Source organism: Mobula hypostoma, chromosome 2 (assembly GCF_963921235.1).
Source record: "Mobula hypostoma chromosome 2, sMobHyp1.1, whole genome shotgun sequence".
In the NCBI taxonomy this organism is placed as follows: Eukaryota; Metazoa; Chordata; class Chondrichthyes; order Myliobatiformes; family Myliobatidae; genus Mobula; species Mobula hypostoma.
The window spans coordinates 124031652-124056663 of record NC_086098.1 but is presented as its reverse complement, the minus strand read 5'-3'; the positions used below and the strand labels follow the sequence as shown (position 1 = coordinate 124056663).

At 42.5% G+C, this 25012-nt stretch overlaps 1 protein-coding gene across 1 annotated transcript in view; it reads right to left on the bottom strand.

Annotated features, from left to right (window-relative positions):
- lin9 (lin-9 DREAM MuvB core complex component) overlaps nucleotides 1-25012 on the bottom strand; it is a 201842-nt gene that overhangs the window by 28382 nt on the left and 148448 nt on the right. Inside the window, exons 4-9 of the mRNA XM_063072535.1 lie at nucleotides 22133-22240; nucleotides 20909-21042; nucleotides 20687-20812; nucleotides 19525-19682; nucleotides 6915-7048; nucleotides 5416-5535 (exon numbers count right to left, since the gene is read on the bottom strand). Of these exons, the coding sequence (XP_062928605.1) occupies nucleotides 5416-5535; nucleotides 6915-7048; nucleotides 19525-19682; nucleotides 20687-20812; nucleotides 20909-21042; nucleotides 22133-22240 (780 nt within the window). The remainder of the gene's footprint in view (nucleotides 1-5415; nucleotides 5536-6914; nucleotides 7049-19524; nucleotides 19683-20686; nucleotides 20813-20908; nucleotides 21043-22132; nucleotides 22241-25012) is intronic.

Here is a 25012-nt window from a genome sequence, read left to right as displayed (position 1 = left end):
TATGCAGTTCTGGTCACCTCATACAGGTAAGATGTGGAGGCTTTGGAGAGGGTGCAAAAGAGGTTTACTAAGGTGATACTTGATAGGTATGAGCTATAAGGAGAGGTTGTACAACCTTTGAACGGCTTCTCTGGAGCATCATAGGCTGAGGGGAGATCTGATAGAAAGGTATAGACAGGGTAGACAGTCGTAATCTTTTCCTCAGGTTTGAAATGTTAAATACAAGAGGGTATGGCTTTAAGGAGAAAAGAGGAAAGTTTAAAGTTGATGTGTGGAGCAAGTTTTTTTTTAAAAAAGACAGAGTAGTAGATACTTGGAATATGCTGCCAGGAATAGTGGTAGAAGTGAATATGATAATAGCATTTCAAGACTTTTAGGTAGGCATACATATAATGCATGGAATGGAAGAATATGGATCATGTCCAGGTAGAAGAGATTTGTTTAATTTGGCATCATATGGGACCAAAGGGATTGTGTTGTATTGTTCCTTGTTCCATTGTAAGGAAAGAGTTAAGTGTGATTCCTCCTTGGTATAGCAAGTGCAGATAAAAATAAGGCAGGGACAAGTGGAGCAGCCATTGTGTAAATTGACCAGTGTTGGAGTGGGGAGACTTTGGCTCATCAGGTAAAGTAAGTACCCGTTAAGTTTCTTCTCTATTCTTCCCCTGTTAGTACATAGTTAGTGCAGTGAGGATAGCTCTAGGGCTGTGCTGTGATATTTGTGTGAGATGTGCGAATTCTGGGAGACCTTTAGTCTCCCAGATAACCACACTTGCACCAGGTGCACCGAGCAACAGCTTCTCAGAAAACGTGTTAAGGAACTGGAGCTGCATCTCAATTACCTTCAGTTCATACGGGAAACTGAAAAGTGGTCAGCCCTACATTACAGGAGGCAGGTACCTGGGCGACTGTCAAGAGAGGGAGAGGAAATGGGCAGCCAGTGCAGATACCCCCGTGGCCATTCCCTTCAATTAAAGAATACCACTTTGGATACTGTTGGGAGAAGCCACAGTGATCAAGTCTCTGGCATTTAGTCTGGTGCTGTGACTCAGAAGGGAAGGGGGCTGAAGAAGATTGCAGTAGTGTAGGGATTCCATTGTTAGACTAGTGGACATAAGATTCCGTGGACTCCCAGATGCTGTGTTGCCTTTTAGATGTCAGGGTCAGGGATGTCTTGGATCGGGTCCACAGCATTCTAAAGTGGGAGGGTGAGCAGCCAGAAGTCTTGGTACATATGACATAAGGGAGGAAAAGGGAGGAGGTCCTGAAAAGAGAATTTAGGGAGCTAAGTAGGAAGTTAAAAAGCAGGACTTCCAGGGTGATAATCTCTGGATTGCTGCTTCTCCCTCACACTGGTGAGGATAAGAATAGGATAATTTGGCAGATGAATAAGTGGCTGAGGAACTGGTGCCAGGGGCAGGGGTTCAGATTTATGTATCATCGGGATCTCTACTGGGGAAGATGTGACCTGTACAAAAGGGACAGGTTAAACCTGCACCAAAGGGGGACCAATATACCCGCGGGCAGATTTGCTATAACTGTTGGGGAGAGTTTAAACTAATTTGGGAGGGGGATGGGAAACTGAGTGCTAGGTCTGAGAATAGGGCAGTTGGTATACAAACAGAGGCAGCGTGCAGTGAGACTGTCAGGAAAAACGGGCAGACGATAGAGTAAAATTGCAGTCAATGGAATGTGTTGCAGTGTAACGGGGGGAATAAATCGAAAAGGGTGATGAATACAGGACCGAAGGTGCTATATTTGAATGCATGCAGTATACAAAATAAGGTAGATGATCTTGTAACACAGTTAGAGACTGGCAGGTACGATGTTGTGTGCATACTGAGTCGTGGCTGAAAGAAGGTTATAGTTGGAAGCTTAATGTCCATGGATACAGATTTTATCTAAAGGACAGGCAGTTAGGCAGAGAGGGTGGGGTGGCTCTATTAGTAAAAATTGAAATCAAATCCTGATAAAGAGCTGAAATAGGATCAGAAGGTGTAGAATCATTGCGGGTAGAGCTACAAAATTGCAAGGGTAAAAAGACCGTGATGGAAGTTATATATAGGCCTCCGAACAGTAGCCAGAATGTGGGCTACACATTACAACAGGAGAGGGAAAATGCAAGTCATAAGGGCAACATTACGATAGTCATAGGAGCTTCAATAGGCAGATAGATTGGGAAAATCAGATTGGTGCTGACTTTGGATCCCGAGAAAGAATTTGTAGAATACGTAAGAGAAGACTTTTTAAGAGCAGCTTGTGTTTGAGCCCATTAGGGGAAAATCAACACTCAATATTGAGTGTTGTGCAATAAACCAGATTTGATGAGGGAGCTTAAGCTAAAGGAACCCTTACGGACCAGTGATCATAATACGAAAGAATTTACCCAGCAATTTGAGGAAGAGAAGCTAAAGTCAGATGTATCAGTATTACAGTGGAGTAAAGGGAGGGAATTACAGACGCACGAGAGAGGAGCTGGCCAAGTTGATTGAAAGGGGACACTAGCAGGGATGACAACAAATCAGTAATGGCTGGAGTTTCTAAGAAGCAATTTGAACAGCACAGGATAGATACATCCCAAAGAAGAAATAGTATTCTAAAGGTACACAACCAAGGGAATTCAAAATCAACCTAAAAGCAAAAGAGAGGACATATATAGAGCAAAAATGAGTGTGAAGTTAGAGAATTCGGAAGCTTTTAAAAACCAACAGAAGGAAACTAAAAAGGATATAGGGAGTGAAAAGATGAAATATGAAGGTAAGCTAGCCAATAATATCAACAAAAATACCAGAAGATCATTCAGATATATAAAGAGTAAAAAGAGGTAAGTTTAGATAGCAGATTGCTGGAAAATGACACTGGAGAGGTAGTACTGGGGGACAAGGAAATGAGTATTTTGCATCAGTCTTCATTTTGGAAGACAGTAGTAGTATGCCAGGTATTCCAGAGTGTCAGGGGGCAGAAGTGAGTGAAGTTGCTATTGCTAGGGAGAAGGTGCTTGGGAAGTTCAAAGGTCTGAAGGTAGATAAGTCACCTGGACCAGATAGACTACACCCCAGGGTTCTGAAAGAGGTAGCTGAAGAGATTGTGGAGGCATCAGTAATAATCTTTCAAGGAACACTAGATCCTGGCATGGTTCTGGAGGTTTGGAAAATTGCAAATCCCACTTCACTCTTCAAGAAGGGAGGGAGGCAGAAGAAAGGAATTTATAGGCCAATTAGCCTGACCTCAGTGGTTGGGAAGATGCTGGAGTCAATTGTTAAGGATGAAGTTTCGGGATACTTGGAGACACATGATAATATAGGCCGAAGTCAGCATGGATTCCTTATGCGAAAATCTTGTTGACAAATCTGTTAGAGAGTTCTTTGAGGAGATAAAGAGCAGGATGGACAATGGAGAATCGATGGTTGTTGTTTACTTGAATTTTCAAAAGGCATTTGACAAGGTACCACACATGAGGCTGCTTAGCAAGATAACAGCCCATGGTATTACAGGTAAGATACTAGCATAGATAAAGCATTGGCTAATTGGGAGGAGGCAAAGAGTGGGAATAAAGGGAGCCTTTTCTGATTAGCTGCTGGTGACTAGTAGTGTTCTGCAGGGGTCTGTGTTGGGACTGTTGCTTTTTGAATGACAGAATTGATGGCTTTGTGGCCAAGTTTGTGGACAATACGAAGATAGGTGCAGGGGCAAGTAGTGTTGAGGAGACAAGGAGGCTACAGAAGGACAGATTAGGAGAATGTACAAGGAAATGGCAGATGGAATAGTGTCAGGAAGTGTATGGGCATGCACTTTGATAGAAGGAATAAAAGCAGAGACTATTTTCTAAACGTGGAGATAATTAAAAATCTGAGATGCAAGGGGGCCTGGGAGTCCTCGTGCAGGATTCCCTAAAGGTTAACTTGCAGGTCGATTTGGTGGTGAGGAGCCAAATACATACTTAATAAGTGAGGGCATAAATTGTTACGAGGAGAAGGCAGGAGAATGGGATTGAGAGGGAAATAGATTAGCTATGATCAAACGGTGGAGCAGACTCGTTGGGTCATATGGCCTAATTCTGCTTGAATGTCTTATGGTCTTATATGCTAAAATAAAATGGAAGTCTATAAGATAAAATGGTATTAGCTTGGAGTGGAATTTTTTTGAGAAAGTACAGGAGAACCGGTCCGCAGTAATGTTTTGAGAAGACAAGGAAGTACAAGTCTGCAGCCATATTAATGGAAACTGGTGAAAAACATGTTTTTTTCTGGCTTGGAGGTCATAAGAGCTTGGGGATGCAGCTGGTACCACTAAGGGATGGAAAAGTACTAGCGTAAAGGGCTTTTAATGGTATAAAAAGGGACACTTAATTGTTGCAGTGGGAGAGTTTTGTCGTAGGCTTGGTTATAGCCGGTGCTATGCTGAGACGATAGGGATAAGTACGTCAAGTGAGAGAGAGAGAGAGAGTGAGAGAGTGAGTAAGAGTGAGACAGAGAGAAAACAGGTCACGTGAAAGAATGCCAGATCTGTGGCTCCCTGCCCGACATTGCAGAGACTGGCTTGTTCAGTGGATAATAAGTATTATCTTGATTTTTGTACTGCTACTGCTGTAGACTTTAGTTTTTCTTCCTGTATTGCATTTGTGCTAGTTACAATAGTGTTTTCTTGTGGGTTAACACTTGTGCAGTGTCTCCTGTTTGCAAATGTATATATGCGAATACCCTGAGCTGAATCAAAAAATAACACAGAACAAATTGTAAGATAATTTTCGTCACATTCATAAATGGCAAAATAAATCCAAGGAGAATTGATGGATGTGTGTCAGACTGAATAAGTTGCTACTGTCCTGGGAAATAAGAGGCTCTACTTCATTGGAAGTTTGAAGACATGTGGTTTCCCAACAAAGACATAAATTTCTGCATATCTACAGTGGAATCTTTCTGGTTGCATCAGTCTGATATTGAGGCTCCAAAGCATAGGATCACAAGAGGCTGCAGAAGGTTATAGACAGCCAGCTCCATCACAGGTACAACCCTTCCACCACTGAATGTAACTTCAAGAAGTGGTATCCATCACTAAAGATCCTCACCATCTGGGATACGCCCTCTTTTGTTATTATCATCAGGGAAGAGGTACAGCCGCCTGAAGATCCACATTCAACCACTCAAGATTAGCTTCGTTCTTCTGCCATCAGATTTCTAAATGGTTCATGAAATCATACACACTACCTTGTTATTTTTTACACTATTTATTTTTGCAATGTATAGTAATTTCATGTCTTTGCACTGTGCTGCTACTGCAGAACAACTAATTTCACATCATATAAGTCAGTGATAATCGACCTGATTCTGGTGTTGATGTCTGGGAGCCAGCATGCACTCGGTCAAATAGCTTTGTGTAGTAAGTAAAAACACCAAAGTGAAAGCAGCGACATACTGTGATGGGTGACTGCCCACTCGTAGTGTAAGGAAGCCGTGGTGGTGTCAGGTAGTATCTGGAAGGTCGTTGCTTCTGTGCGAAGGCGGTGATGGGCATGGTTTCGTGCGTCTCGTTACTCTGAAGGTAAGGATAAAAGGTTCAGAGATTTCACTTTAGGATTTTAAAGTTGAATTTCTTTGCAAAACGCAATCACGGTGCAACAACAGTTTATAGTAGTGTGCTGGTTCCTGCACTGGCAAAACAACTTAAACCCTGACACAGTGAAGTGTGTGAATGAATACACTAAAACATATTAACTAACAGGAGAAGGCCCTTCCCCAACATGCATCAAGATGACAACAGAGAGACAGCTTTGACTGCTGCAGTCCTTCTGATCAAGGGGCTCCGACTGCAGGGGGAGACAGTTCCAGGATTCAGAACCAGTATTTCCGATCAATGTGCAGGTAGGAGGGGAACCTGCAGGTGGCAGTGTGCTTACACATGAAACATCAAGTGATACAAGAGCTTTGGCAGATGCTGAAAATGTTCAGCATCACATTCAAAATGATGGAGGAACTCAGCAGGCCGGTCAGCATCCATGGAGGAAGATAAACAGTCGATGTTTTAAGCCGAGACCTTTCAGGCTGAGTTCCTCCAACATTTTGCGTGTGTTGGTAAAATTAAGCAACATGGTGGATCACGCTGCTTCCTTGCCAACAGCCCCTTCAAGAATCACCAGCTCGCAGCAACATGCAGGTCAGCTTCTACCTCAGCATTCTCATGTGGTCCTGGAAATGAGTCCAAGGTGAGACGTCGCGACTTCCTGCACTGCACTGGAGTCAGTACAAACTGGCTGAACAGAGGTTGAGAGACTCTTCATGTCAAACCCTTTGGCTTTACAGCCAGGGATGGAGGGGACAGGAGAGGGGCTGGCACTGTAGCTCCACTGTATTCATCTGAATAGGGTCATTGAGTTTGATGAAAAGATGAAACAGTTTGCTTTTCTTTCTTTAAATTCGAAATAATTTTATTGTTCTATCATTTAAATGCTTTAAGCCTCTGAAATGTTTTTTTTTAAAAACAACTCTGATATTTAAAGGCATTTGTAAGTCATTCAAAGTCCGTTAAGAGCACCAACCTATCAAGGTGGCTTCAAAATCTACCACCCGAGGCCTTGTCACTACTGACGGACTGACCTGCCTCATTGTCAGGTAGGGAAAGAGGAATGGTGGGGGGGGGGATTGGTGGGTCAAAGCTGGAGGAAGCTTATATCAGAGGCACTAGTTAAAGATGGCCATGGGAATAGCTTGGGTAATGGAAGCCAATGGCTTTGAGCTGAACCAGTTTTCAGGTCCTATTACTGGTGCTAGTCCTCATTCCAGATTATTTAGTTAACTAAATTTGCTTAGATAGAATACATACTCTCATCTGCAGATCACCCTCGAGATTCTAGCTCTGTGACTTCACCATCTCTAACACACAAGAAAAAAGTAATCTGGCAAATTTTTTTTACTTACAAGAACTTCATAGTCTGGCACGGTGTGCGTTCCCAGTCCCGTCCGGTCAAACGTGACTCGATATGTTGCGTTAATAGTGTCAACTGCATCTATCTGTCCCGTAAATAGGCCGTCATGAGCACCCCGGAGTCGTGCTTGAGAGCAAAAAGGAGAAAGTATCACAAGCTGAGTGAGGACCCATTACCAAGTGAAGGTTTTATTTTATCCTGCCAACCTGGTACCCGTTTTACCCCGTGATTTACTCAGCATTTCAGTTAAATACAAAGTGCTGGCACTCAGAGAATACAATATCCCAAGTTTAAAGGTCCATAGTTTCACCCTCATTACTGTGGCAGCAATGGAAACAGATACACTGACATTTGCAACATTGCACTGGACAAACAACTGCAACTTTAAGCCTATTAAATGCTGAAATCCAAAGATGAGGTCAGAGTTTCGGTGAATTAAAATGACTAAGTTGTGAACAAAGTCTCAAACTTAACAAATTTGCTGAGGTGTGAGAAGGGGGAAAGGAAGTTTAAGAGAAATGACAAAGCAAAACTGGAGTGAAGAAATATGATGCCAACCAGATTCTCCAGGAATATTATAGGATACTTCCATTTAGAATCACAACAGGAAAAAGAATACAGGCAAGCTTGCATTAAGGCCACTCAGATTACAGAAATTCACTCTTTTGGAATAAACCACGACTCAAAAATCTGAGCTATGGAATATAATTTGCTCTTACAGAATTTACATGAGGAGAAAAGTAAAAAGTAAACACAAAATGCGAAAGAAACAAATATTGTCCATTTATATGTTTTTCAACGCACATTTTGATGCATATGTAGATAATGTGTTTTGTTTTTAATGCAGTAGGGTAGCAATGTGCTACACAGAGAGCTAGAAATAACGACATGCAGTCTGTAGGTCGCACTCGAAACTTGTTTATTCAAACTTCATGGCTGGCTTTTAAGCAGTTCCCTTCCAGCCCCCTCCGGGCGGAAATGACGTCAGAGGTGCATTACAAAAGTCTCTCCCCGCACGCGGGCTATTTTGTGAGCCGGTTCACTTGTGTAGAAAGTGGGTCGCCACAGTAGGTTTATTTTGCTGTCTTAATATCCGACCGATATTTGATATAGTGTATGCTTTAACGTGTCTCCATTCAAACAGAAGGCTGGAAGATGGTAAATGGAAACACAAGCGGCTACAATACAGAACAGTATAGGAACAGCCCACCACGTCTGCGCCAACCATGATACTTGTTTAAACTAATCCTGTCTGCCTGCACTTCCTCTCTATTCCCTATCTGTTTATACGTGTATCTAATTACTTCCTCAACATCACCTTTGTCTCTCCTTTAACCACCTTGTTCTAGGACCTACCGCTCCGTGTAAAAAAATTACCTCACAAATCTCCTATAAACTTTCCCCCTCTGATTTTAAAGGTATGCCTTCTAGTATTTGATTTTTCCATCATGGAAAAGACTACTTACCCTATGTATGTCTTTCAAAATTTTATATACTTCTCTTCATCACCTTTCAGCCTCTGACATTCCAGAGAAAACAATCCAAATTGTCCAACCTCTCCTTTTACCTAAATAAAACCTCTCCAATCCAAGCAATGTCTTAGCAAACTTATTTTACACCCTCTTTACAAAGCCTCCACATCATTTTAATAGTGTGTTGACCAAAATTGCACACAATACTCCAAATGTGCCTTACCCAAGTATTGGAAATTGGTTTTATCATTGTGACATGCACAAACAGAAACTTTGTTTTGCTTGCCATCCATACAGATCACTTCATCACATCAGTACATTGTGGAAGTACAAGGAAAAATGACAACAGAATGTGGAGTAAAGTATAATAGGTACAGAGAAAATGCAGTGCAGGCTGACAATAAAATGCAAGGTCAGAACAAGGTCGATTGTGAAGTCAAGAGTTCATCTTCTCACACAGGGAGCTGTTCAACAGTCCCACAATAGCAGGATTGAAGCTGTCCTTGAGACTGACAGTATGTGCTTTCAGGTTTTATACAGCTGCAGCATAACTCGTCAAGTTATATACTAAACACTCTGGCCAATGAAGGCTAACATGATGTACACCTTTCTTTATCATCCTACCATTTGTCTTGCTACTTTCAGGCAGCTATGGACTTCCAGTCGATCTTTTGGATATGAATGCTCCTTAGGGTCCTGCCATTACTGAATACTTTCTTTTTGCATTTAACTCACCAAAATGCTTCACCTTACATCTTGTCAGGATTAAACTTCACCTTCCATTTCTTTAGCCAAATTTTCAACTGTTCAATATCTTGCTGTATGTTCTGACAATCTTCCTCCTCAGCCACTACTCCATCAATTTGCGTCATCTTAAAACTTATTAAAGAGACCACCTACAAAGGTCAATGATCAAAGTAAATTTAGCATTAGGGCAATAACTTGTTCCTGAATCTAGTGGTATGAGACCTGAGGGTTCAGTACCTCCTGCCCAATGGGAATAGCAAGGAGAGAGCATGGCCTAGATGCTGGAGTCTTTGATAATTATGGATGCTGCTTTCTTGTGGCCCCAGATACATGTACGCAGTGATGGAGGAGTCTTTGCCTGTAATGGACTGGGCTGTACCCAGCACTTCCTGTAGTCTTTTCCATTATTTGGCATTGCTGTTTCCATACCAGGTCATAATGCAAGCAGTTGAGATACTCTCAACTATGCATCTATACAAATTAGTCAAAGTTTTTGGTGACATGCCAAATCCACGCAAACTTCTAAGAAAGTAGAGGTGCTGTCATGCTTTCTTTATGATGGCGCTTACATGCTGGTTGCAGGACAAATCTTCTGAGATGTTAACATCAAGGAATTTAAAGCTACTGACTCTCTCCAGCTCTTATCTCCTAATGAGAACTGGCTAATGGATCTCCAGCTTCCTCCTCCTGCAGTTGGTTTCGCTGATGTCAAGTGAGAGGCTGTTGCTGTGGCACTACTTGATCAGAATTCAATCTCTTTGCCCATTTGTCGCTACCTTTGGTTTGACTAACATCAGCAAACTTGAATATGCCTTGGAGCTGTCCTTAGCCATACAATCTTAGGTATAAAGTGAGTAAAGCAGAGGGCTAAGAATATGGTCTTGTAGTCCACCTCTGTTGATGGTGACTGTGGCAGAAATGCTGTTGCCAATCCGTACTGACTGGGGTCTGCCAGTGAGGAAATCATGGATCCAGTTGCACAGGAAGGTATCACCCCAGGTCTTTCAGCTTAGTGATGAGTTTCAAGAGGATGATAGTATTAAGTGCTGAGTTGCAGTCAATGAAGAGCATCTTTATGTATGGATCTTCACTGTCCAGTGTTCCAGAGCTGAGTGAAAAGCCAACTAAATGGCATTGTTAGAGTGAGTTTTTTTGGGTAGATGATTTGTTTACACTTAAATGACTTTGGCCAGCAGACTTCTATTTGACTATTTGACAAAGTACTGTGGATTGAGTCCACAACAATGCACTTCCTAAAAAGGCATGAATACTAGATGCTTCTGTCACTGTAGTTTAACCTGATGCTGTAGTGTCGAAGACAGTATTATCTATACATTATAAATATTAATTGTCTTCTATGTTAGCACGTAAAATGCCAAATAAATGTATTGTGGATTTAATTGCATTCCTAAAGGCTGTGGATACCAACCCAGACATGTTGGTGTTGGAAGGAAAGGATGGAGTTAGGTGGTGTGATATTTTGTATGTAGCTTCAATAGGAAGCATTGTCTATAACTTTTTAAGTAGCGATTGCCTTTGTGTTTAACATATAAATATTGAGCCCACATTGGGCTAGCAGACCTTTCTACCAAAAGTGTCTCCGTCCGTATGATGCCTGCTTGTTGTGTCGAATAAAAAAGCTGCTTTGTATCTACCAGTGACTCTGTCTCTCTGGTGATTTCATCTACGCTACACGAGGTGTTAAATGCGGGGTTTTTTTTAACATTTAAGAATAAATTGGACAGATACATGGATGGGAGGTGTATGGAGGGATATGGTCCATGTGCAGGTCAGTGGGACTAGGCAGAAAATGGTTCGGCACAGCCAAGAAGAGCCAAAAGGCCTGTTTCTGTACTGTAGTTTTTCTATGGTTTCTACTATCTGCTATTGACCTGTTGTGATGGTAGGCAAATTGGAGCAGATCCAAGTCCCTATTCAGGCAGCAGTTGATATGCTTCATGACCAAACTCTTGAAGCACTTCATCGCAGTGGACATAAGTGCAACTGGATGATAGTTAGTGCAGCAAGTTACCACGTTCCTCTTGGGCGCCAGTATGACTGAAGCTTTCTTGAAACAAATAGGTATTTCAAACTGATGAACTGTGTGGTTGGGTACATCCCTCATACTCCAGCCAGTTGATTATCACTTACTGTACACTTTCATCCAAGTCTTTACTATATATCACAGACAGGGGTTCCAGAGCTGTCAGTGTAGAACATCAATGGTCACAAACCTCTAGCTAGAGGAAAAAAAAAGCCTGAACCATTATTTTCTCTGTCTTTTTGCCAACACAATTTAAGATCCAATTTACCAACTTACCATGGATCCTGTGTGACTTAAATTTTTTGGACCAGTCTATGTAGACAACATTCACTGTCCCACCCTCGTCAATCGTCTTTGACACTTTCTGAACAATATCAATAGTTTTATTTTCATACACTGTTGGGTGATTTATATAGCCCTCTAAATAGCGGTAATCAGAGGTGCAGATCAAATTGTATAATGATCACACAATCATGAAGGATTTAAAAACAACAGACTGGGCAAACTAAAGGGCAGTAATCGTGGATAAAAGGAATTCCTAAAGTGTATAATGGATATCTTTCAGAAACACCGAACTAAGCAATCAATCTGGAATCAGAATTCTTTAGACAAAGCATGGCTAAAGGGAAAAGGTTAATTGAGGATCTAGTTGTTAGGGACTTTTAGGAATAAAGATCATAATATAACAAAACTTTATATAAAAACTTAATGTGATTTAAATGAATCTGAAACCTCTGAATAAAGCAAACTACAAAGGCACATGGCTATGACAAAACAGGAAACTGTATCTAAAAGAAATGAAACAAAAATGGCTAATATTTGAAGTAGTAATACAGTGGTGCTAGAAAGTTTGTGAACCCTGTAGAATTTTCTCTATTTCAGCATAAATATGACCTAAAATGTGATCAGATCTTCACATATCATAAAACTAGATAAAGAGAACACAATTAAATTTATAACACAAAAACATTATACTTGTTAATCTATTTATTGAGAAAAAATATGATCTAATAATACATGTATTTGTTGGAAAAAGTATATGAACCTCTGGGTAATGCCTTCTACAAAAGCTATTTGGAGTCAGGTGTTTCAATCAATGAAATGAGACTGGAGGTGTCGGTTGTAGAGGTGCCCTGCCCTATATAAAAAGCACAAAGACGGAGCCAGCTCTTCTCAAGAAAGATCTGTTTATGTGCACCATGCCTTAACCAAAACAATTTTCAGAGGACCTTGGAAGAATTGTAGGGATGTATGAAGCTAGAAAAGGTTACAAAAGCATTTCTAAAGATCTGAGTGTTCATCAGTCCACAGTAAGAGAAATTGACTACAAATGGAGGAAACTCTGTACTGTTGCTACTCTCTCTAGGAGTGGGCATCCTGTAACAATCACACCAAGAGCACAATGTGCAATGCTGAAGGAGGTGAAAAAGAACCCAAGGGTAATAGGAAAACACCTGCCAAAATCTCTAGAACTTGCTAAAGTCTCTGTTCATGTGTCCACTATAAGAAAAACACTGAACAAGAATGGTGTTCATGGAAGGACACCACAGAGGAAACTGCTGCTCTCTAAAAAAAGTTTGCTGCACATTTCAAGTTTGTAAAGAACCACAACACATGATCCACAATATTTCTGGATAATGTTTTGTGGACAGATGAGTCAAAAGTTGAACATTTTGGCAGAAATGTACATTTCTATGCTTGGAGGAAAAAGGGCACTGCACACTAACACTAAAACCTCATCTCAACTGTGAAGTATGGGGAAGGAGCATCATGGTTTGGGGCTGTTTTGTTGCTTCAGGGCCTGGACAGCTTGCATTCATTGAGGGGACAATGAATTCAAAATTGCATCAAGACATTTTACAGGAGAATGACAGGGTAGCAGTCTGTCACCTGAAGCTTAATAGAAGTTGGATGATGCAACAAGACAATTATCCAAAAGAGAAGAGTAAATCAACAACAAAATGTTCAAAAGAAGAAAATTCATGTTTTGGAATGGCTGAGTCAAAGTCCTGGCCTTAAACCTATTGAAATGTTGTGGAAGGACCTGAAGCAAGCAGTTCATGACCATAAGATATAGGAGCAGAAGTAGGCCATTTGGCTCATCAAGTCTGCTCCGCCATTCAATGATGGGCTGATCCAATTCTTCCAGTCATCCCCACTGCCCTGCCTTCACCCCATAACATTTGATGCCCTGGCTAATCAAGAACCTATCTATCTCCGCCTTAAATGCACCCAATGACTTGGCCTCCACAGTTGCTTGTGGCAACAAATTCCACAGATTTATCACCCTCTGACTAAAGTAATTTCTCCACATCTCTGTTCTAAATGGACGTCCTTCAATCCTGAAGTCGTGCCCTCTTGACCTAGACTCCCCTACCATGGGAAATCACTTTTCCATATCTAATCTGTTCAGGTCTTTTAACATTCGGAATGTTTCTATGAGATCCCCCCTCATTCTCCTGAACTTCAGGGAATACAGCCCAAGAGCTGCCAGACGTTCCTCATACAGTAACCCTTTCATTCCTGGAATCATTCTTGTGAATCTTCTCTGAACCCTCTCCAAAGTCAGTCATCATCATCATCAGGTGCCATGCCCAGTTTGAGCTTTGACTGCCATGGCCCACACACTCCTGTTTCGGGTCAAGTGGATCAGTTCATTGGTATTCATGTCCAGTTCTCTGGCTGCTGCCTCCATCATTTGTCTTTGTCTTCCTCTTGCTTTCTTCCCTTCAATCTTTCCCATAATTACTGTGCATTCTAACTCTTTCCTAATCACATGTCCAATGAAGTTACGTTGCCTTTTCATGATCTCATACATTATTTCTCTTTTTGCGTTTGTTCTGTTCATGACATCCTCGTTAGATATTCGTTTCGCCCTTGATATTCTTTGCATGCTCCTCAAAAACCACATCTCTGCTGCTACAATTCGCTTCCTCGTTACTAGATATTGTCCAACATTCTGAGCCATATAACATAACTGGATAAACGTAACATTTCAGTACTCTGAGGCCGGTTGTTATGCCTAATTTAGTATTGTTCAGTATACTCTTCATTCTCATAAAGGTGTCTTTTGCCATACCTATTCTTCTTTTGATGTCCATGTCGCACCTGTCATCTGATGTCACCCAGCTTCCTAAGTAGCAAAAATTCTGTACTTGTTTTATGTCTTCCCCATTTATTCTCAGCCTGCAGATAGGATTCTCCTTCTTTTTGGATATTACCATACAGTCTGCCTTTTTGCAATTGATAGATAGAACCATTTTTGCACTTTCTTCAACAATTATATCAATTAAGTCTTGTAGTTCTTTCTCCGTACTTGCAATTAACAGAGTGTCATCTGCATATCTGAAATTATTGATGTTTTCACCGCCAACTTTGATTCCCATTAAATAAATCACATTCCCATCAAATAAATCACATTAAATAAATCAGGGGAGAAAAAAATGCCAGTATATCCTTTCTAAAATAAGGAGCCCAAAACTGCACACAATACTCCAAGTGTGCTGTCATGAGTGCCTTATAGAGTCTCAACATCACATCCCTGTTCTTATATTCTATACCTCTAGAAATTAATGCCAACATTGCATTTGCCTTCTTCACCACCAACCCAACCTGGAGGTTAACCTTTAGGGTATCCTTCACAAGGACTCCCAAGTCCCCTTGCATCTCTGCATTTTGAATTCTCTCCCCATCTAAATAATAGTCCGCCCATTTATTTCTTCCACCAAAGTGCACAACCGTACACTTTCCAACATGTTACTTCATTTGCCACTTCTCTGCCCATTCCCCTAAACTATCTAAGTCTCTCTGCAGGGTCTGTTTCCTCAACACTACCCGCTCCTCCACCTACCTCAGGCATCATTGAAAAGTTTAGCCACAAATCCATTAATCGCATAGTCCAAATCATTGACATACATTGTAAAAAGCAGTGGTCTCAACACTGACCACTGTGGAACTCCATTGGTAACCGGCAGCCAACCACAATAGAATCCCTTTATTCCCACTCTCTGCCGATCAGCCAATGCTCCACCCATGCTAGTAACTTCCCTGTAATTCCAGGGGCTCTTATCTTGCTAAGCAGCCTCATGTACAGCACCTTGTCAAAAGCCTTTTGAAAACCCAAGTACACCACATCTACTGCATCTCCTTCATCTACCCTGCTTGTAATTTCCTCAAAAAAAAATTGCAGTAGGATAGTCAGGCAGGATTTTCCTTTCAGGAAACCCTGCTGGCTTTGGCCTATCTTGTCATGTGCCTCTAGGTATTCCGTAATCTTATCCCTAACAATTGATTCCAACAACTTCCCAACCACTGATGTCAGGCTAACAGGTTTATAGTTTCCTCTCTGCTGCCTCCCACCCTTCTTAAATAGTGGAGTAACATTTGCAATTTTCCAGTCATCCGGTACAATGCTAGACTCTATTGATTCTTGAAAGATCATTGCTAATGCCTCCGCAATCTCTCGAGCTACTTCCTTCAGAACCCGAGGGTGCATTCCATCTGGTCCAGGAGATTTATCCACCCTCAGACCCTTAAGCTTCCTGAATACCTTCTCAGTCATAAATTTTACTGCACATACTTCACTTCCCTAACACTCTTGAATGTCCGGTATACAGCAGATGTCTTCCACTGTGATGCAAAATACACATTAAATTCCTCTGCCATCTCTGCATCTCTCATTAAAATATCTCCAGCGTCATTTTCTATTGGTGCTATATCTACCCTCAACTCTCTTTTATATACTTAAAAAAACTTATAGTATCTTCTTTAATATTAGTCACCAGCTTCCTTTCATAATTCATCTTTTCCTTCCTATGACTTTCTTAGTTTCCTTCTGCAAGTTTTTAAAAGCTTCCCAATCCTCTATCTTCCCAGTAACTTTGGTTTCCTTGTATGCCCTCGCTCTTGCTTTTACTTCGGCTCTGACTTCACTTGTCAGACACGGTAGTGTCCTTCTTCCATTCGAAATTTCTTCTTATTTGGACTTCCCTTATTTTTCACAGAAATTCCAGCCATTGTTGCACTGTTGTCCTTCCTGCTAGTGTCCCTTTCCAGTCAACCTTGGCCAGTTCCCCACTCATGCAATTGTAATTTCCTTTATTCCACTAAAATACCGACACATTGGAATTTAGTTTCTCCTTCTCAAATTTCAAAGTGAACTCGATCATATTGTGATCACTGTTCTCTAAGGGTCCCTTAACCTTAAGCTCTCTTATCACCTCTGGATCATTGCACAACACCCAATCCAGAACAGCTGATCCCCTAGTGGGATCAACAACAAGCTGTTCTAAAAAGCCTTCCCTTAGTCATTCTACAAATTCTCTTTCTTGAGGTCCAATACTGGCCTGGTTTTCTCAATCCACTTTCATGTTAAAATCCCCAACAATTATCATAACATTGCCCTTCTGACATGCCTTTTCTATCTCCTGCTGTAATTTGCAATCCACATCCCAGCTGCTGTTTGGAGGCCTGTATATAACTGCCATTAGGGTCCTTTTATCCTTGCCATTTCTTAACTCCACCCATAGAGACTCTACACCTTCTGATCCTATGTCATCTCTAATAATTTAATATTATTTCTTTTTCACAGGGCCACTCCACCACCTCTGCCTTTTAATCTAACTTTCCGCTACAGCATATAAACTTGGACATTCAACTCCCAATGGGAGCCATGCTTTAGCCAAGTTTCAGAGATGGCCACAATGTCATACTTGCCACTGGTGCAGCCAATTGGGTTTAGAAGTCACACAATTAATTAAATGGAGATCTGTTTTTGGACAGCTCTGTGCAGTCAAGGTGTTTCAATTGATTGTCGTAAAAATCGAAAGGCCAACTACTGGTGAGTTAATGTCCCAGAAAAACTACACCATGAAGACAAAAGGATACTCCGAGCAAGTCCGCGAAAGGTTTATTGAAAACTACAAGTCAGGAGATGGATACAAGAAAATTTCCAAGTCAGTGAATATCTCCTGGAGTAAAGTCAATCATCAAGAAATGGAAAGAATATGGCAATGCTGTAAATCTGCCTAGAGCAGGCCATCCTCAAAAACTATTGACCGCGCAAGAAGGGGACGAGTGAGGGAGGGTACCAAGAGACCTATGACAACTGGAGTTATAAGCTTCAGTGGCCAAAATGGGGAGAGACTGGGCATACAACTGTTGCCCAGGTGCTTCACCAGTCGCAGCTTTATGGGAAAGTGGCAAAGAGAAAGCCACTGTTGAAAAAAAAACTGGCATGAAATCTCAGCCAGAGTTTGCAAGAAGGCATGTGGGAGAATTTGAAGTCAGCTGGAAGAAGGTTCTATGGGCTGATGAAAACAAAATTGAGGTCTGGCCATCAGACTAAACACTATGTTTGGTAAAGCCTAAAACTACACATCATCAAAAAAATACACCATCCCTACTGTGAAGCACGGTAGTGGCTGCATCATGCTGTGGGGATGCTTCACTGCAGCAGGCCCTGGAAGGCTTGTGAAGGTAGAGGGTAAAATGAATGCAGTAAAATACAGGGAAATCCCAGAAGCAAACCTGATGCAGTTTGTATGAGAACTGTGACTTGGGAGAAGGTTTGTTTTCCAGCAAGGCAATGGCCCTAAGCATTAAGCCAAAGCTACACAAGAATGGCTTAAATACAATAAAGTTAATGTCCTGGATGGCCAAGTTAGAGACCAGACCTCAATCTAATTGAGGATTTATGGCTGGACTTGAAAAGGGCCATGGACTTAACTTCTCTATTTTTAGACACCTCTACTGTGGGGAAATGTTTCCTATTCTCTCCTATACATTTTCTCTTCAACTCCCCTCCTCAGTACCCTCCATCAGACCAAAGATACAAAACTCTGAAGGCACTTCCATCAAGCTCAAGACAGCTTCTCCCTGCTGTTGTAAGACTATTGAACCATCCCCATGTTCAATAAGATTGACTGTTGACCATGCAATCTACTTTGTTATGGCTTTGTATCTTGCTGTCTACCTCCAATGCACATGCTTTGTAACTAATACTTCCACGTGCGCATGCGCCGGTCATGCATGCAGCCTGTTACAGCCGTTCCGACGAGTATTCTTACTTTTTTCTTCTTACTTTTTAATTTACGTTATTTTTTTGGTTTTTTTTGCATGGTAACATGTTGAAGCTGCACCCTCTCTAACATGCTGGTAGAAAGAGTTTTATTTGGGTTTTTAGCGCTGGAAATAGTTACATTCAGACACATCTCATTAGCGGGGCAGAAGCATGGTCGCATTGTTTATTCCAGGGACCAGCTGATTGCACTGATGCCGGCCGGTTTAGCGAGCAGAGCGGCGGACACTCCTGCTGAAATCTGGAGGAAAACACACAGAGGATGCAGAGGGGGATCACAAAGGCAAAGAAAGAGGACCGGGTCGAGACAACAGAGACTTATGGAGAAGAGGAGTTCGGTGGGTAATAAAATGGACGCGTTCACGGCGCTAGCCAGGCGTCAGAGAACATTTCGGGAGTGCAGTGTTATGTGTTTTACTGAAACGGGGCTGCACGAGGACATACCCGATCAAAACTTCTCCATGGACGGCTTCCAGACCGTTCGGGCTGACTGGAAGTGCACTGAGAGCGGTAAGCGTAAAGGAGTTCGGTGCTTACTGCTCTGGTTAACAACAGATGGTGCAATCCGGGTCACATTACGATCGAGGAACGTGTTTGTAGACCGGATATTAAACCTTTTGCTGATGGACCCCAGCCATATTCCACCGAGATACAACACTGGGCATCACGGGAGGTTGTTCCTGCCTCTGGCCATCGAACTTTGCAGCTCCTCCCGTGGAGGGTCAGACACCCTGAGCCAATAGGCTGGTCTTGGACTTATTTCCATCTGGCATAGTTTGCATTTTGTTGTTTTGATTGTTTGTGGTTTTTTTGTATTGCTATATTTATGCTCTATTCTTGGTTGGTGCGGCTGTAATGAAATCCAATTTCCCTTGGGATCAATAAAATATATCTGTCTATCTATCTATCTATTCTGCATTGTGTTATTGTTTTCCCTTGTACTGTCTCAATGCACTGCTGTGCTGAAATGATCAGTACGGATGGCACACAAAATATTTTCATTGTACCTTGGTACATATGACAATAAACCAAATCACCTTCATAATTTATTATATTTCTACAAGTCCTTCCTCTCAATGACTTCTACATCAAGGAAAATAAATCCAATCTTTCCAATATCTGCTCACAAGTGAAACTCTCTATCCTAAAAATAACACTTTGGTAAATGGAGAAGCAGGGATAAAAACATTATCTATGCTTACAACACTAGCTGCTGAACTGGCTTTGCAACTGGAATATTAGTCTCTGGGAATGGACTTACCGGTAACTTTTGTCCCTATAACTAGCGGTAATGGGATTTCATCTGGGAGGTCTTTGTACTGGGAGAGCTCTGTCACTTTCCTCTGCTGCAGGAGTCGGATCTTCTGTCGCTTGTGTTGCAAAGCAGACCGCTCTTCTGCAAAGAAAGCCGCTGAACAGCTGCAACACAGGATAAAGTGTTACAACCGTAGAGACTGTGTCTCTAACTCAATGACAGTAATCAACAGGCTATTAAATGTGACCTCATGTGGGTTACCATAACAATGAAATAAAAACTTGCATTTTTTACAGTATGCTGTTTTGTTTTCCAATAACTAGAGCACAGAGTGCCAAGAGAATCTAAGTCCACAGTGAATAAGTAACTCAGTGGTTAATACAAGAGCCCAGCTTACAACTATTCTAGATCTTTTCATCTGTCATTTCTATATTGGTGGTATCTAGTGTATTGTTCTTCCCTCAGTGCTTTTAACTCATGTCTTTACTGTTGTTTGTCTCTGCAATGCAGACAAATTAAGGCAGTGGCTTTAATTTAGAGTGCTGCGGTGGGGCTGCTGGGGACATTGCTGCATGCTTGTTGGGATGGGCTGAGGGTGAAATATCCAGATGCTTTCCCATGGAGAGTGCAGTTCATCAAGTAGGCACATGAAGTGGTTTTGGATTGTTCTAGGAAAGCTTCAGAAGTGACTGCCTCGGTACTTCCAACACAGTTGCCTCAGCACAAGCCAATGGGAAAATAAAGAGCTGATGAATCTACACAGAAGCAATGGCAACCATGTCATCACATGCTTCGTGACCCTGGCTGGGTCCAATATACTTGCCCCCTGCTTATGGCAAAATATTTTGCCTTTTTCTAATGAAGTTTAGCGCAACCAATGACTACAGCAAACAAATCCATCTTCTTATCATCCCAGTGACTTGAATGATGTAGCAGGACTTAATTTATTACTGATAGGCAGCAACTTTACACCATGTAACTGAGATGGCAAGTCACTCATCTGGGGGGGGGGGGTTAATTGAGTCACCCCGTTGATGTTTTCAATAAACCAGCTGCTTTAGTTTACTCCTGACAACCCAAAGATAAAATCCAATTTCACCCCTTGCCTTGACCTTCCTAATGACAGAAGCACTGTATACAGATCTCTGCCTCCCTCCACAGCACTTACCGCCTTGGTTTCCCCATTAACCTCCTGATCTTCCCCCACTCCACTCTGGTTAGCTTCCTGGTTTTTAGATTTGGAAAGGACTCCTTCAGGCATACACAGAAATCATTATCCCCCTCGAAAAGTGGCCTAGGAAATGGAACAGACCAGGATTTACACACATACACAAAAGGCAAGGAACCCAGAGCTTGTAAGACAGAGTTTAGAGAGTCTGAAAAAGCATACTTGTCAATGTTTGAGTAAAACCACTCATAGATGCACCACTTGTGTGCCTTAGGCAGCTTCAATAGATTCCGTAGACGTAACCCAATCTTCTGGGCTACCTTCTTGTCTGGTGTTGCCAAGGTCGCTGAAAATTTCTGTTGAGAGAGTACAGAGCATTGAAAATGGTGAAAGAGTCCAAAAACGTAAGTTTGCATACTGTCGAGAAAGCTTGAATCCGACACCCACATATGGTCTAGCCCAGCCCCAAAACTCCAGCTGTCCAAGGATGTCCATGTTGTCACTGACATCTGAATTGCTAAGTGTCCCTCTGTTTTACACCAAGGTTTCTCTTACAAGGAATGGAAATCTTAAAATAGCTAAGAAATAGCTTCAAAAGCAAGCAGTCAACCACAGGAAAGGGAGGCCATGCAGATGCAGTGTCTGTGGGATGTTATTGGAGAGAGTGGCGGATCTTCATGGTAAAATCTTTAGTATAATGGACAAGAATGGATGACCTGCCTAACTATAGTCAGTTCTTCCAAAAAAAATCTCTTCAAAAACTTAGGATCAGTTAATTGAGCTGAATCCTTTGGGTTCAATGCCTCCTCTTGCCTGTGGTGGTCACAGAACATTCTACTATACTATCACTCTTTCAGTGTCTGCTGTCAGAGTGAACTAGTGCCCTCTTGCCCAGTTGTGGCTTAATTAGCATTTAGCAATGTTCCATATCGTACAAAATCCCTTGGTTCAGTACCTTTCAAAGCTGATAGGACTTGACTAGGCACTTTCAGCCTCTGATACTGAAGATGAGATCAAGGTTCCTCCCAAAACTATTTGTCAGGCTCAGTGCTACATCCTGGTAAGAGCTGTTCACTTGGATGAGAAGATCATGGATTTTAGGTTTTTCTATCATGACTTCACAGGGTCCCATCCTTTGGCAAGAACAGGGAGCACTCAAAATCTGTCATCATTTATCTTACACTGTCCTATTTGAGAGCATTTTGTCAGTATGTTAACAGATGCACTTCTCTGGAGAATGACAGAGAAGAGTCACTTGCTAAACAGGGATGGAGAGGCAGGAGGATTGACAAACTTCTTTAAGGCTGATAGGCTATTGGAAAAAAGCCAGCAAGTAGCCTTTAAACCAAGACAAGGTACCTCTTACCCGTAAATTGCGTGGCTGATTTTGAAACAGCATCAATCTGTTACAAAACGAAAATTTATTTAAAGTAAAAGAGGTCCCACCTGAGGATGCATGGCAATACGTTGGTTCCTCTTGGGAGACTTGGTGTTCTGTAGTTGCCTCTCGTCCTCTTCATTGAAGAATCGGCTCCTCTTTGTGCTTCTTGTTGGCTAAATAGATTGAAACATTTCATAAGAACAGTCAAATGCAGCAAGCCTTCCGACACAAACACGGAAATATTGGATTGCCACAACCCATAAAGAAAATTAGTGATGTGCTATTTAACATGGACATCATAGCCGGTGTTGTTCCAGTTTCACCTGCAGTTTCACACACTTCCCCTAGACAGTGATCTGCAGCAGGAATCATGGGCTAGCTTTTAAAACAGAACACTAAAATCAATTGGTCACCATCCAAACTGAAAATGGCACCCATGGTTTTCGAATTGGGTACCATTCTGACTCACATTTGGACTTCAGGAGTGAACTAACCTTTATCCAATCAGACTGAAATGGATGAGAAGAGACAGAAGTCTCCAGTAGAGCCCTGTTTGCGAGTGGGGGATACCAAACTGCTCTTCCTAGAGCCTGGAACATTCTTAAACTCAGAGCACAATCTTTATTCAGGTCCAGATTTATGGCCCCTTCCCAAATCACCACAAATCAAATGGTTTCTTAGATCATTCTAGTGGGCTGTTAAAGGTGGGGTTTAGCTGCCATTATTGCTTGGAACATTAACATGTCGACCTTTTTAGACAAGACTACAGATTTCCTACCCTAATAAACGTTGGCAAACCAAATGAGTTTTAACACCAACCTAGACCGGGCTATAGCACAGTACAGGCCCATTGGCCCACAATGTTGTGCTGACCTTTTTACCTACTCCAAGATTAATTTAATCTTCCCTCCTACATAGCCCTCTATTCTCTTACCATCCACGAGCCTATCCAAGAGTCTCATAAATGGCCCTGATGTACCTGCCTCTGCCACCACCCTTGCCAGTGCGTTCCATGCCCTGACTATTTATTTGCATATTATTTGTTTTTATTTAGAGATACAGCATGGAATAGGCCTTTCCAGCCCAAAGAGCTGCATTGCCCAGCAACCAGCTATTTAATATTAGTCTAATCACAGGACAATTATAATGACCAATTAACCTACTAACCAGCAACACACATAAAAGTTGCTGGTGAACGCAGCATCTCTAGGAAGAGGTACAGTCGACATTTCGGGCCAAGACCCTTCGTCAGGACTAACTGAAGGAAGAGCTAGTAAGAGATTAGAAAGTTGGAGGGGGAGGGGGAGATCCAAAATGATAGGAGAAGACAGGAGGGGGAGGGATGGAGCCAAGAGCTGGACAGTTGATTGGCAAAAGGGTCATGAGAGGATCATGGGACAGGAGGCCCAGGGAGAAGGAAAAGGGGGGAGGTGGGGAAAAAAACCCAGAGGATGGGCAAGGAGTATAGTGAGAGGGACAGAGGGAGAAAAAGGAGAGAGAAAAAAAGAATGTGTGTATATAAATAAATAATGGATGGGGTACGAGGGGGAGGTGGGGCATTAGCGGAAGTTTGAGAAGTCAATGTTCATGCCATCAGGTTGGAGGCTACCCAGAGGGAATACAAGGTGTTGTTCCTCCAACCTGAGTGTGGCCTCATCTTTATAGTAGAGGAGGCCATGGATAGACATATCAGAATGGGAATGGGATGTGGAATTAAAATGTGCGGCCACTGGGAGATCCTGCTTTCTCTGGCGGACAGAGCGTAGGTGTTCAGCGAAACGATCTCCCAGTCTGCTCCGGGTCTCACCAATGTATAGAAGGCCATATTGGGAGCACCGGATGCAGTATATCACCGCAGCCGACTCACAGGTGAAGTGTCGCCTCACCTGGAAGGACTGTCTGGGGCCCTGAACGGTGGTCAGGGAGGAAGTGTAAGGGCACGTGTAGCACTTGTTCTGCTTACAAAGATAAGTGCCAGGAGGGAGATCGGTGGGGAGGGATGGGTGGGACGAATGGACAAGGGAGTTGCGTAGGGAGCGATCCCTGCGGAAAGCGGTGGGGGGGAGGGGGGGGAGGGAAAGATGTGCTTAGTGGCGGGATCCCATTGGAAGTGGCGGAAGTTACGCAGAATTATATCAACATACATCAAAGTTGCTGGTAAACGCAGCAGGCCAAACAGCATCTGTAGGAAGAGGTGCAGTCGACGTTTCAGGCCGAGACCCTTTGTCAGGACGAACTGAAGGAAGAGTGAGTAAGGGATTTGAAAGTTGGAGGGGGAGGGGGAGATCCAAAATGATAGGAGAAGACAGGAAGGGGAGGAATAGAGCCGAGAGCTGGACAGGTGATAGGCAAAAGGGGATACGAGAGGATCATGGGACAGGAGGTCCGGGAAGAAAGACAAGGGGGGGGGGACCCAGAGGATGGGCAAGAGGTATATTCAGAGGGACAGAGGGAGAAAAAGGAGAGTGAGAGAAAGAATGTGTGCATAAAAATGAGTAATAGATGGGGTACGAGGGGGAGGTGGGGCCTTAGCGGAAGTTAGAGAAGTCGATGTTCATGCCATCAGGTTGGAGGCTACCCAGACGGAATATAAGGTGTTGTTCCTCCAACCTGAGTGTGGCTTCATCTTTACAGTAGAGGAGGCCGTGGATAGACATGTCAGAATGGGAACGGGATGTGGAATTAAAATGTGTGGCCACTGGGAGATCCTGCTTTCTCTGGCGGACAGAGCGTAGATGTTCAGCAAAGCGATCTCCCAGTCTGCGTCGGGTCTCGCCAATATATAAAAGGCCACATCGGGAGCACCGGACGCAGTATATCACCCCAGTTGACTCACAGGTGAAGTGATGCCTCACCTGGAAGGACTGTTTGGGGCCCTGAATGGTGGTAAGGGAGGAAGTGTAAGGGCACGTGTAGCACTTGTTCCGCTTACACAGATAAGTGCC